The sequence below is a fragment of the Mesocricetus auratus genome, unplaced genomic scaffold (genome assembly GCF_017639785.1).
Source record: "Mesocricetus auratus isolate SY011 unplaced genomic scaffold, BCM_Maur_2.0 Super-Scaffold_100008, whole genome shotgun sequence".
Taxonomy (NCBI): Eukaryota; Metazoa; Chordata; class Mammalia; order Rodentia; family Cricetidae; genus Mesocricetus; species Mesocricetus auratus.
In genome coordinates, this window is record NW_024429192.1 from 36,561,224 (window position 1) to 36,576,051 (window position 14,828).

Genomic DNA, 14,828 nt, shown 5'->3' on the forward strand with positions numbered 1-14,828 from the left:
AAATTAAGTCTCGTGGGATAATGGGGCATGCATGGGAGCAAATGGAGCCAGAAATAGTAATACTTGTCCATGGATTTCTGTCTCCCCCTTCACATTCAGCATTTCAAGTGCACCAAGCTCCAGGTTCCAGGGGACCCTGTCTCAAAAATTAAGGGGTAGAGTAATAGAAGATACAAGAAGTAGTGTTCTGACTTCCACATGAATATGCATAGGTCAGCATGCCTACACACATGTGGGCATATATCACATACACAATAGAAGAGGGCAAGCAAATCTTACCTCTGGCTAAGAAAGAGGATATGCAGGAAGTCACTGACAACCCCAACATGACCCACTGTCCACTCAAGACAGAATTTGCTTCAGTGAGAAATAAGGTGGTGTTTAAAGAAACACAAACCAACAAGAAACCTCTTTATGCCCATTTTTGCTGTGTTTGCCAACATGGAAGAACAGGGAAAGACAGGACAATTCAATTCTCTTTCAGTTCACCCTCACTCATAAGATAAATAGATCATCCAAAGAAAGTGAATGCCTGTGTCAAAGGGGAATAAAAGCTGAGACACTTTGTGCAGCTTTTTCAACAATTCTGCTTAGAAATCCACATGTATGCAGGATCTACAAAATGCTGACTGTGCACTTCTAGGCCTGCTATTGAATTAAAGGTTGACAAATTGACAAACATTTCCCCAAGAAAATTCGTAGAGATCACTGTGAAAAGTCTTCAAAATATATTGTCCAACAGACGCTATTCTAATCAGGTAGAGTTTATTACAGTGAACAGACAGAAGGTGGATTTGGAAGACTGTATCCAAAGGCCCTAAAAACACAATTGACAAGATGCAAAACCAATTTTAACAAAGGGTGGGGGTTTCTCTTTGGGGAAAACACTAATGGAAAAATTTTCTAGACATCTGGGGGCTGCTGCTGCTCACTGGGGCCAACAGATATCCAGTAGCAAAGGATCATGATTCAGGAGTTCACAGGAAAGACTGAGCAGAGGTTACAAAGAACCTCTGGCTATCAAGATCCCATCGAGAAGACTGAACAGAGGTGTTAGTGCTGTGATAACTTCACAGTGGTTACTAAATTATGAACACAATTTAGTAATTTCAGTAAGTCATTTAGATTACTAGCTTTTGTTAGTTATACAGAAAGAGAATATATGGAACTGTAACTATCAGAAACGAAGTGAGCCCACTTTTTAGAATAGTTAACAAGTCTCTATAGAAAGATTTGGTGAACTGAGCTCAGGCTAGACCTGACCACACTTTGAATTGAGGCTTTGTTCATGTATGTATGCTTAAGCCTGAAAAGCAGTAATTATCCAATTAACATTCCAAAGGAAGGAATAAATAGAGTTTTGCATGAAGAATGGAGAAAACTCTTAGGACTGGGAGCGAGCATAGTCCATAAACACAAACCAACTTTTGTTACAAACCTCATAATTCTTAAGTAGAGAATTAATAAATCTACTTACCGAGCTGTTTCTTTTACCTAACAAAATTATTTTTACCAAGTATGTGTTTTACTGTTGATCAATAAACTTTTTCCTTTTCTGCCTCAAAAGTAATTGGAGACTATTTGGCAAGTCCTGTGCTGTTTGATAAGTATTTCCATCAAGTATTGCAATGTCCTTTAAATGATGAACCTGTGCCCAGTTTGACAGAACACAGTGCTTTGCCCTTCTGTTCAAAGAAATCCCTGGCTTCCTCAGCCTTCAGGACTGGAATAACACCAAAGTGTAAAAGATCCACAGAAGTGTAGCCAGCCCTATCACAGAACCATCATTAATTCAAACTTGGAAGCCTGTCACACAAGGGGGTCCAAAATATACACAGGCCTTGTCTGAGGGAGCTTACAGCTTAGGTCTGCACATGTCACAGGACAAGTCTGCAGGGCTGATGACTCCAGTGACAAGCAGCCCCTGCTGTCCCTGCAGTAGGATAGGCTGGGTCTCAAAACACAGAAGGGGAACTCAGCTTTGATGAAGGTGTAAAGAAAAGGGCTTTTCTCTCCGAACCCAATGTCCCCAGAGCCCTGCTATACTCATCCACTCCTTACAGTCTACTAAAGTGTTTGGAAGAAAACACTCAAGTGGTGCTTCCAAAACAGCACCACTTCAAAGACACCCCAATAAAGTAGATATCACTTGAGTTTTGCTCAGTCTTCTACTTTCATTTGATGAGATTTGGGAAGGCAATATTATTTTTTTTTCAGTGGCTGTAGTTTTTTTATCATTTTTATTTTAATTTTAAATAGCTTGTTTTACATGTCAATCCCAGTTCCCTCTCCCTCCCCTCCTCCCGCACTCCCCTTCCCCCCCCACCCTCCCACCCTATTGCCAAATCCTTCCACATAGGGGATATCTAGAGTCTGTCATTTTACTCTGGGTAGGGTCCAGGCACTCCCCTAAGAGTCCAGGCTGAGAGAGCATCCCTCTTTGTGCTATAGGCACATGAAGACTGTTTGTATACCAGGGATAGACACTGATCCACAGCTCAGGGCCCCATAGGTTGCCCAGGCCGGGAAGGCAATATTATTAAAAGACATATGTCACCCAGGAATAGCTGTGCTAATTGTGGGCCCAATGCAGGAAACAAATGGTGAATGAAACCCTTCTTTAAAAGGAGAGAAAAGAATTATTAAGGACATAAGAAAACATGCCATTTCCTTCATGTCACTGTCTCTACCTTCGCCTGCTATGGTGTCTGCTTCCTTTTAAGGTGACATGCTAGACATGGACTTCATTCATCTCCTAAGGTGACCATCTGGAGAAGGACTCCCTTCATCATCCCTTAAGCACTCCACCTTACCTATCACTCCCAACAACTTAACACTCTGCTATGTTCCATTATGAGGCTCAGTTCCTCCATGAAATATGTTTGGAGGTAGAGCCTATTGGGAACCCTATACAAAGTAGGCCAGCACTGTCCCTTAGTCTCTCACATACATGCTCTATGTGCTTGTGCTCTCTCTCTCTCTCTCTCTCTCTCTCTCTCTCTCTCTCTCTCTCTCTCTCTCTCTCTCTCTCTCATATGCCAACTTCCCATCTTCACATATATGCCAGCCATTTAGCCATTCAACCCCACTTGCCATGGGATCTTTTCTAGATTCACCAGCCTAGTCCTCAACTTTACAACCTCCAGAATTGTGGGTCAGATATATCTCTTGTTTTAGTAAATTCCTGGTCTCAGATATTCTGCTATACTGACAGAAAACAGATGAAGACAAAAACATGTCCCATTAGGTTTCTTCTCTCCCTGGCCGCACTCTCAGGACAGAAAATGCAAGCTCTCTTTTCCACAGTTCTGCCACTCCAACCTATACACCTCACATGGTTGCAGTCCATGCACTGGACTTGGACATACCCGAGAAGAGTCAGATTGATACTTGCTTCATCCAAATACTTAAGGAATATATAGTGATATGCAGTTTTTTTGCTCTATGGTGGCCTGCCTTACTGTTTTTCAACTTCTTTGGAGGTCCACCACCCAACTCCAACTCCCAAATAAATACACAGACACTTATTCTTACTTATGAATGTCAAGCCTTAGCTTGGCTTGTTTCTAGCCAGCTTTTCTAGCTTAAATTATCCCATTTCTCTTTAATTATTTTTTGCCTCTGTGTATCTTTCTTTCCTTCTTACTCCGTGGCTGGAGTAAGTGGTTGGGTGACTGCCCCCTGGTGTCTTCCTCTCCTCCTTTCCTCATCCTCACTCTTCCTGTTTTTCTTCTCTAGATTTCTCCTCCTATCTGTACTCTCTGCCTGCCAGCCCCTTCCTGTTTCTCTCTCCTGCCTAACTCTTGGCCATTCAGCTCTTTATTAGATCAATCAGGTGTTTTAGACAGGCAGAGTAACACCCCTTTGCATGAATGAATACAACACATCTTAAGCTAATACTCCACAACAGTGATACCTCCAGCATGTACAAGCACAACTGCCACCACATCTGGCTATATGGCGCCATAGTATGTGAGCAGCTACCATAGCTCTTCCTGGGTTCACACCTAAGGGTCTGCTAGAGATGGAAGCCAGCTGAAACTGTTAATTGAGAGTGAGAAGTAGATGACCAATCAGACAGCGCGTGCATATGGGGAACGGAAGGCGTCTCTGAGTGAATGTGTGGGGAACAGATTAAGTCTTGAGCGACCTCCCCAGGTCAGACTCAGGGAAGTAGCAACGCCTCCCTGATTGAGTGTATGCATGTTGGCAGTGTGTAAAAACCAGCAATTGAAGCGTGCTTCTCCTGATGACTGCAACCTAAGACTGCTCCCCTACAGTGACCTTCTATCCAAAATAGCTAGCTCCTCCTCCTGTGCTGTATATGATACATGTGCTGAGACTGTGTAGTAGGTGCCTCTCCAGCCCATGTGACCCCAGGTATTCTGTATGTGTGTGTGTATGTGTGTGTTTGTGTGTGTGTGTGTTTATAATTTCTTTATTCCTCATTGCCTCCTCAGTCAGGTTTCCAGGACCAAGGCATGCTGGACACAATGAGCAGGGACTAGTGAGTATTGGAGACAGAAAATTGAAAACTGAACTAAGAGGATGAGGGCTGTGGAAGGCCAAGGCACAAAAGCTCAGGTTCCAGCACCCCTATCCCCTCAGGAGTAGGTCCATAGGACATCACTTACTAAATAAAATGTAAAGAAAACTAAGATTGAGAAAAGTGATAACAGCTCATTTACTGAACATAAGATTCTCCAAGTCACCAGCTCATGAAGCCAGCACTGATCAGACTTTCTACTCCCTGGCCCTGCACACTGGCTACATCTTGTTTCCTGTGACCTGACAGAGAGCTTGGTACATCTCATCCACCCACTGTCCCAAACTAACCCTCCTTCACTTTCCCTCTTTGACAGATTCTCCCCCTGACATCATAAATACTTAATAACAGATTTCCCTGACCCATTTGTCCTAACAGCCAGTACACATCCTTTCCCACTTGCCAAGCCTGTCAGCTACTAAATTTTGCTGGCGTTCTGGTCTCTAGTGTTTCCTTGTCCGTGCTTCTATGTGAATCCCACAGAGAAGCTAAGCATGGGATGTTTGTTGTCTGTTAGTTGTTTCTATATTTTTATGGGGCTAGATTTTGAAGGAGAAGCACGTTCTAGTTCACATACATTTACCCACGAACTCTGAAATGTTTAACGTTGTCTTTCTATAAAGGTCTAGTGGAAGATCAGGACATGTTTTCTCCAAAGAATAGTATCCAAAGTTAAAGACTTCAAACCAGCAGGGTGTTGGTTCCCCGACCCTTTGAAATGCTCTCGCTGCCATTACCAGGTAGGGGTAAGTGCCAAGAATTGTTCTCTAAAAGGAGTTGAAAAGTCCTGGAGCACGTGTATGCTGTGGGGCTGAGAAGCAATGTGTTGTGGTGGCCAAAGACCAACACAGATCTGGAGTCAGTCTGCTGCTGGCATATTCCTAAACCTCCAGGGATCCATGGTCTTCTCTGGAATAAAGAAGATCCTGTTTACACTATCTGTTCTACAGGGCAACTCCCAGGAAAAACTGACCCATTCCTTGGCCTAGCACTTTGAAAGAACTCAAAAATCATTGGTTGATGAAAATCTCCATGCCAGCATTTGCTGATTAGCTACTGAGCACCCCACTTCATGGGTGGACACAGTAGAGAACTCAGAGCCAACACTGTCTCTTGATTTCCCTTCTCACGGGGCATCATCAGTGGCAGAGTCAAGTTTGGGCTGTCACTTAATGATCAGACTGTGAAAGATCTGAGAACTCTCAGCTTTCCCTTGCAAACAGATCAAGCAGGCACCTTCCCAACTACTGAGAAAATGGGACACATATTAATAATTACACCAAGCAAAAGGCAAACCAGGTATTGACCAATAGTAGACTCACCCCTAAACTCAAAGAACTGTTTCTCCCAGGTCATGAGACATTTTGTTTCATTGACAATGAGCCTTAGATTGGAGAACTGAGAATAGTTCAAATTCACTGAGTCTGGTTACCAAACACATGGGGATGATAAGACCCAGCTCTGCCTCTGGGAGGCCTCATTAGGCTGGCAAAATAAGACACAGGTAAATACAGGCACCAAAAAAAACCTCCAATCTGACCACAGTATAAAACAATAAAGCCAAATGCAGCTTTGCACGGCAGATCACGTGATATGACTCACATAAGCCAAAGAACACTGAGTGTGCTGAGCCAGAAACCCATTCCAAGAGAAACAACATGACAGGCAATTACGAAAGCTGATAAGACTATTGTCCTTGGTTTTGAGATATGCCTAAAAGCAAAGGAAATTCTAGCATCTAATTCTTTTCTTCTATTTCTATTTTCTGGAGAACCCTCAGACCCTCCCGTTTAACCTTATGTCACATATCAAGCGGGCAACCACAACAAAGGTGGTGGAGGTGGTGGTGGTGGTGGTGGTGGTGGTGGTGGTGGTGGTGGTGGTGGTGGTGGTGGTGGCGGCAGTGGCAGCGGCAGCAAAGTGTAAGTCTTGGAGGGCACAGTTGTCATACATTTCCACTCAGATCTTTGCAAATTAGCAAGTTATGATGTTTGACCTCTTTTTATAAAGATTCTTATAGGGCATTACAGGAGCAAACCACCAGGAGCATCCTACTATTGATCAAAAAGTCCCTGCACTGTAGATCAAATACCATGTCCTAAGTGTTGAGCAGTTATAAAATAGGAACTCAGTTTCCATCAGATTTCTGGGGTCACATTCTGTCTGGACCTGCCATTAACTAGGTACATAGCCTTGGGACATTCACTTAAGCTTACATTTCCTTATGGGTTAAGAGCAGTAGTTCTCAACCTTCCCAATGCTGTGACCCTTTAATACCGCATGTAATTGTAAGCCCTGACCATAAAGTTGCTACTTCATAACTCTAATTTGCCACTGTTATAAACTGTAATGTAAATATTTTATATACAGGATATCTGATATGTGACCCCTGTGAAAGTGTCAGTTTACCCACAAGTGTATAGTGACCCACAGGTTGAGAACCACTGAGTAAGAGGATCCCAAAAAATGCTATGTGTTCAACAGCTGTCTCTTCTAAGTTTGGTAACTGCCCATCTTCATTTCTGACACCCTCTTGCTGATTATCTAAGGTCTCAGGGAAGTGGGGTTTTCCCCTGCTCTCCATGGCCACACTGCACCACTCCCTCCTGATGTTCTATCCTGCCTCTTCCCCACCAGTATTCTTCCAGCCCAACATATTAAGTTCCCTGTATAGCACCTTCATTTCCTCATCAAGCTTACTCCTAGCTATTTTTCACCAATAAATCCACAACCACTTTCCTTGTGATGTTTGCCTTCAGTAGAATAAGTAGTAACAGCCTCCATTATTTTAAACTTTATCTCACTTCTGAACAAAATGATTGAAGAATGTACAAATATATAATGCAAAGATAGACAAGGAAAGCTACAAGTCTAAATCACAGTGGTTGAAGAACGTGGTACAGTTTTCTAGTTAAATATAAAAATCAAGGGAAGAGTCAGCAAGATGGCTCACCCATCTTGTCTCATGTCACAAGTGAGATATGATAGTAAAGATGTCATGTGAAATATGTCAGGCAATGTGGCATAGCAGCACTTTTTTTGAAAATAAAAATAATTTATTATCTTCAGCTAAAGTCCAGGACACTGGAAAGAGAAATGCTACTGTCCTATTACAAAGGGCTGAGTAGGGACTGCAAGATATGTTTTTTATTACTCCTTCACCCTCAGGGGATTTTGGCTCATCACTTTACAATCATGAAATCATCACCTGCCCACAGCATATCTGTGAAAACTAGACTTGCTCCTCCTAATGGACAGAACAGAGATGGCCATATAGGAAACTGGCAACAGAAAGACAACAGAGACATGAATGCCAAGTGTGTGGCTTGTAACAGGATAGTTGTCCACAAAGATCGCCATCCTAACCCCTAGAACCTGGGATTATATGGGGTTATACAACAAAGGAAATTTACTTTGCAGATAGAATTAAGGTTGATAACAAGTAGACCTAAAATAAGGACAGCATCCTGAATTATCCAGATGGATCCATGTGATGTGACAGTTTGGTCTATATTGTCAACTTTAAGGTCAAAGAGGAAGGCAGAACATTTTGAAAATGGCAAGAAATTATACTCTCCACTTAGCCTCCAGACAAGAATGTACTCTGTCTAATACTTTTATTTTAGCCCACAACAACCAAGTTGGCCTTCTGACCTATAATGATAAGATGATATAGTTATAATATTTTAAACTTGCAAGTTTGTGTTAACTTCTTGCAGCAACAGACGTCTATATGGTGGCTAATGAATTAGGAACAAATGACCAGGTTCTCTATTTAAATAACAAAAAAGTCTATAAAAAACATGAATTCTAATTCTACATTAAATTGGTTATTATACTTATCTAATTATATTATTATTATACTGCCTAATTCTGAAAGCATGTGGGGTAATCAGCTCTTAGGTTTGCTTTAAGTGGTTTCCCTATGTAATATTGAGTTACTCACGACTTGACAACATTATCTCTAATTACTCATTAATTGACAATATTACCTCTTGGCTGACACTAAGGAGCAACAGAGATTTCTCTGGGAAAAGCAAGAGGAAGAAGAACACAATCAACTCGTCTCGGCATTCTCATTACACACTTGAAAGTGCAAGAGCCAACATGAAGTACTGGAACACAGGATTAAGCTTTTATAGTTCAGAGACTGCCTCTTAAACAATGTCTTAGCAGGGAGCAAAGAATCGAGTCTCGCCGCCTGAGACTTTTAAAGCTTTCACAATGAATCATCCTTGTCAAAGCATTTAATCCCTTAAGTAGATTTTATTTACATTTTCCCCACAGAGAAAGTAAGAAGATGTCTCACATCCTGAAACTCTAATTTTATATCATTAAACCATTTTCAAAGAAATGCATGATTTCATAATTCATATTAAACTTTAATCGCCTTGTCTGAATTACTTTAAAAATTTAAAAGCAATCTGTTTTTTCTTTCCAAAAATAACACCTCTTTCCAAATATAACATCTAAAACTCTATACTGGCCATCTTCTACTGGAAGAAAGTAAAAACAACAAGAATGAAAATTAGTACACATAAATAATGCCACAAGGGCTATGCCCAATATTTCAGCTGTTTTTTCCTTATGTATTCAATTATGTGGACAGGATTACAGGTTCAACAGTGGTTAAGACAATTATTTCTTCATACAATAAAAGGTCTCAATATAAAGAACTATGCTTTGGGTCACAGTAATTAAAAAGGTGATCTGTATTGCCACATTGGGCTCAGCCAAGGATGTAGAAGAAATGTTTCTAATCTTCCACATTTGGGCATCTTAGTGTAGTCGGTACCTCTTATTACCCACCCAAACACCTTACCTACTACAGCCTCGGTGACTTTCCCTTCTGTGGGAAGAGGGAAGTACTGATTTGGGGACACATTGCTGCCATATCCCAGGAGAAAACCTTCCAGCTTTACATTTGGATTTGGACGAAGGAACTTCAAGAGGATGGAGTCACTGGTGGTGTTGATGTGTACTTTCAGGTTTGGTTTTTTACCTGAGGATGAAAATATAAGATGAGTGTCTGATACATCACCCCCTTATCATCTCCAAATCATTGCCTATTGGAAGTATTACAACAAAGGCACAGTGCAGATGCAAAGCTGATGAAAACATGACTAACATTAAAATAAAAGAAAATGTACTTAGCTACTGTATAAAACAGACTAAAACCAAAAACAAAATAGTGGGGTCCGATTTTTGGTGATTTGTTACTGAGGGGGTAAGTATAGTTTGGGGGAGTTTTATTTTTCTATCCAAAGCAGGGCAGAATCTTCACTTTATATGGGACATGATGCAAGGAACTGAAGTTTCTTATTGGTAAAATTTAATCACTGTACGTTGACATATCTTAGCATCCTCAGGATGCTCTCCAAACCCATACCCACACGTTTTGTTCATTGATAGAGCTGGGAATGGAAGAGAAGGAAGGTTTCTGGTGTACAGGTTGTTGGGGTGGTGAAGTGAGGATGTTGCATGCAAGAGCCCTTGGAGACCAAAACAGAGTGTCTGATCCCTGGAAGTGGAGGACACAAGGTTTTGCACTAACGTGTGTGCTGAGAAACGAACCTCTCTAACTGAGCCATGTCTCCAGCCCACCATGTGTTCTTTGACTGACTGTATTTGTTTCACTGAGGAGCTAAGCCTCTTTAAATGGTGCTTGCTGCTCAAAACCTCACATATGGAATTACATAAAATACAGTCTAATCTTTTTCTAAAGGGACTCAGATTTCTGAATTATAAAATATGTGTGCCTCCAAACTGACCTAGTGGAACCCATTCTATATGACGAGATACCTTGCCCAGCCTAGACACAGCGGTATGGGGGTAAATCCCTTGATGAATCTGTAAAAGGGTGGCATGAGAAGGAAGTGGTAGAAAACAGGAGGTGGGACCTACTTGGAGGACAAAGGTCACTAGGGGCATGATCTAGAAAGTTCCCTCTTGTCCCTGCCCCGCCCTGTCTCTCTACCTTTTTGTTTGTTTGAGCAGCTTTGCTCTACAATGCCCTTCCATCACAGTTTTCTGCCTCACCATACTCAAAGCACCGGAACCAGATGACAAAGCACAGAAACTGTCAAAGCATGAGCCAAAGGAAATCTTCCTTCCTTTTGAAATATGTCTTGTGGGTGTTTGTCACAGTGACAAGAAGCTAACTAACATGTAAATGGAAGGATTGTATTAAGTCTTTGAAATAAAGAAAAGAGTTCCCTTTATAAGTACCATGCTATTGGAATGGATCGCAGCAGCCAGGATGGTAACTTCTATGCATGTGCCTATTACTTTGTACTTCCCTTAAACAGAATAATTATGAGTGGTTTAATTTTTAGTTATCCCTACATCTGTGGCAAAATTGAGAACCGTAGACACTGAGGGACTCATTGAAAATCCCAAACAGGAACTTCACAGTTGATCTAGTTCAGTTCTTCCAAGTGAAGGCAACTGAGTGTGTGCTTATGTTTCCCATCATCATGTATGTTTACTGTAGGGTCAAAATGAAATCTCGAAGTTCTTGCCGGCCTGGACTAGCATGACCTTATTCTCACTAAGGCTGCTGTCATTACTCAACAGAGTTAGGATTGGTCAAGTCATGTGCCTCATGTTGAAGGCTTTGATTTGTCTTAATTTTTCCAGGTTTTAGTAAGACGATGTGTAGTTTAGAAAAAATAGATTTAGTCCAATTCATTTTTTCCATTTTTAATCAATGTGCCTACATTTGTTCTGGTGTTACTTTTTCTAACAGAATAGAGCAAGTGCAAGTTGAGAACACATTGTTCTACTTCAGGGGGTTGTCAGTTCTCACAATAAATTGAAACACAGCCAAGTTGTTTGCAGTATTCTGTTGAGAAAATATTTGTGAAAATCTTTCCATGCTTAAGCTAGACTTGTACTTGACTGAGAGGACAGAGTGGCAGCCTCACACCAAACTTGTTTTTTTTTTTTCATGGAGTCTACCAGGTGTAATCATGGTATGTTTCCTCTGAGAAAATAGAAGGAATATTATACCAACAGAAACAAAAATGTCATAGACACAACTACAAACCAACCAAAATGGAAGAGGACCCCGCCTGTCTTCTCTTTGCTAGCAGTATATGCCAAGAAATACATCACCATCATAAAACTTTTCAAATGAATTGACTCTTTCTCCAAAATTCTAATTCCTACTACTCTCCTGAATGAAATATCTACAGATGTCCTGAAAAAAGAGTAACATATGCAGAAAAGTACAACTGCAATAATTGTCTCAAATATAATATTCTTCAGTTAGAGCAGTTATTTTGAAGCAGTGGGTTGTTGACCTCCACAGAGATTGCATATCAGATATCCTGCATATCAGATATTTACATTACACTTCATAACAGTAGCAAAATGGCAGTTATGAAGTAGCAACAGAAATAACTTTATGATTGGGGGTCACCCCAACATAGGAACTGTATTAAAGGTTGCAGCTTTAGGAAGGTTGAGAATCACTGACTGGGTATTAAGAACTCTGATCTCTGTGTATGTTTCGATACATTACTTCTGCTATTATTACTTCTCGACATACTGTATTTTACTTTGGCCAGGTTAGACATCCCACATTCTAGGATACCTGGTTTGTCCTGACTCTGCATCTTCGTCACATGACCACTACCCAATCCCTCCACCTTTGGATGACCTTCTCCACATCCTTTATTCATCCAGTTATTACTGCATTGATCCTCAGTGTCTAGCAAAAAGACTAAACAGCCTTTTCCCCCTTTATTCAAAATAAATGTATCAACATTTCCTCCAAATCATTGTTTATATTAGTATTTGATGACACTTTATACTTCTGGACAATAAATGCTCTAATATTTGGGGCCCATATTTCTGTGTATCACACATTAATTTTAGTATTTACTGATAAATAATCTTTATTATAAATTATTATGGTTTGATTCCATCATGAATGTTCAATCTTTTGACACTGAAATATAATATTTTCATTTACAAAGTCTTCACTCAAAAATTGTGCCATCAAGTTATAAAAATGCATAATGCTTTATTAAGCAAGTTTATGATTTGGGGGCAGTCTGTATTCATAGTTGTATTTGACCACATGTGGCCATAAGGCCATTATTTGGACATGCCTGATGATTTGAGGCCCAATTTATGTAATAGAAGTTATCTTTCAGCAGTTAGTCATAGACTTCTGGCAAGTAATGTAGATATATTAGAAAATAGCACACTACAATATAAACTTAACCCCAAACAACACATAAATAAACAACAAATATGTTGCCCCAAATTTTTTGTTCAAGAGTACAGAGGGAGAAAAAAATCTACTAGAAGAACATTTTATTTCATGTGAGAGAAAACTTTTTAAAAAATTAGGAAAGCAATAATAGACTGCCTTGGGAAAAGCTGCATATTGGCAAAGTACATTCTTGGACCTGTGACAGTGGTTTCTGATCCTCTATTTGCAACACCCTACAGTATCTCTAAATATTTCAAAGAGTTGTGAAATTCTAAAAGTAAATAAATAAATCAAGTGTCTTACAAAGCAAAATTAGAACTAGCCTATTTTTTTTAAATTAAAGGTAAATATATGCCTTCCAGCATTAAAAACAGAGGGCAAGACTGGCAAACCAGACAAAAGGAGAAGACAGCACTTTCAGTTCAAAGAGTCATCAGACCAACCAAAGAAGGAAGGCTGCTGGCTCCTGGGGGTTGGGGACAGTTCCAGTTCTTTAAAGGAACAGTGTGGGCTGGGATACAGCTCAGTCAGCAAGGAATGCCAGAGTTCAAGCATCACCCAAACAGAAAAGCAACAACAAGCCCAAACCACCACCAAAAACAATACCCCCGACACCAGCAACAAATTCCATGCTTTGGTAAATCTACTGAAGGCATTATAGCCATCCAGTCACGGACCTCCAGAGGAAGGAATCACCATTAAAATGTCCCATCCAACAATGTGAGGCGCACTCTCACCCTGAACTCTTGGGGAAGGGTCTAGGCCCTGCCCTATATGAAATGACAGACTATGGACACCCCCATGGAGGGCCTCACCCTCCCTGGGGAAATGAGGGGATAATGGGGGGGGCTGGGGGGAGGGCACGGGAGGAGGGGAGGGAAAGGGAGATGGACCTGGAACTGACTTGTGAAGCAACCTTATTTCTAATCTAAATTTAAACTTAAAAAATAATAAAAAAGCCGGGCGATGGTGGCGCACGCCTTTAATCCCAGCACTCGGGAGGCAGAGGCAGGTGGATCTCTGTGAGTTCGAGGCCGGGCTGGACCGATAGCCTCCGAAACAATACAGAGAAACCCTGTCTCATAAAAACAAAACAAAACAAAAAAAATAATAAAAAAATATGTTCAATAGAGTTGTTTTCTTTTTCACAATCTCTCATGAAGTCCTTTATACTTTCCAAAGTAGAATATAATAGAGTCAAAGTTGTTGATATCATGTTGGTCAAGATGATAAGAGTCTTGAGACAGAAAAACTATATCATATAAAAAGTCTCTTAAAGGCAAAATATACATATCAGTGTAGCAACCAGAATGCCTTAGTTTATTTTATATGATCACAAAGTTTTAAACCCTGTGAAAATATGATAAATATTCCAAATTGCAAGATTGGTCTAAATTTAATCTTTGCAGGGCACTAAACACAGAATAATTGTAATACTTATACCAATAAAATACTCATGTAAGGACTGAGAACATACCCCATTTGTACTCTGATGGTATTCATCTCCTAGTGCACAGTATGCTTACAGTATAGTCTCTATACATGCTATGTTATTTACCTTGTTGTAAAAAACTCATACTTTATAAAATATTTATTAAATAAAATCAGTTCCTACCAGTTCAGATGTGGAATAGGAAACATAGATTTAAAATCATGGCACATAGACTTGATCATTTTTCCAATTCATTTAAATAATGTTTTTATTTATTCTTTGAGATTCACACAATATATTTTGATCATATTCCTTCCCTTTCCCCAGCTTCCAGATTCTCCCCCACCTCTTGATAAAAATGTTTAAAGCTATATAAAATTTTAAAAATCTAGAAAGAAAAATAAAAGTTCCATGAAGAACTTTGTATCCAGAATACATAAATATTCTTTACAGTCAATTAAAAAGAAAATAAAAGGCAAGCAGTTTAAACATGCTGGAATAGTATCCTAGTTTGTTTCTCTGTCGCTGTGATAAAACACTGACCAAAAGAAACTTGGGAAGAAAAGATTTATTTCATCTTACATTTCCAGGGAACAGTACATCAGTGAGGGAAGTCAGGGCCAGAA

The 14,828-nt window shown here is 40.2% G+C and overlaps 1 protein-coding gene across 25 annotated transcripts in view; it reads right to left on the reverse strand.

Moving 5' to 3' along the window:
* The window catches only part of LOC101831061 (ABI family member 3 binding protein), a 210,688-nt gene that overhangs the window by 142,720 nt on the left and 53,140 nt on the right, over positions 1-14,828 (reverse strand). For all 25 annotated transcript variants that reach the window (XM_040750661.1, XM_040750651.1, XM_040750665.1 and 22 more), the window contains exon 2: positions 9,369-9,548. In XM_040750661.1, coding sequence (XP_040606595.1) covers positions 9,369-9,548 — 180 coding nt within the window. The remainder of the gene's footprint in view (positions 1-9,368; positions 9,549-14,828) is intronic.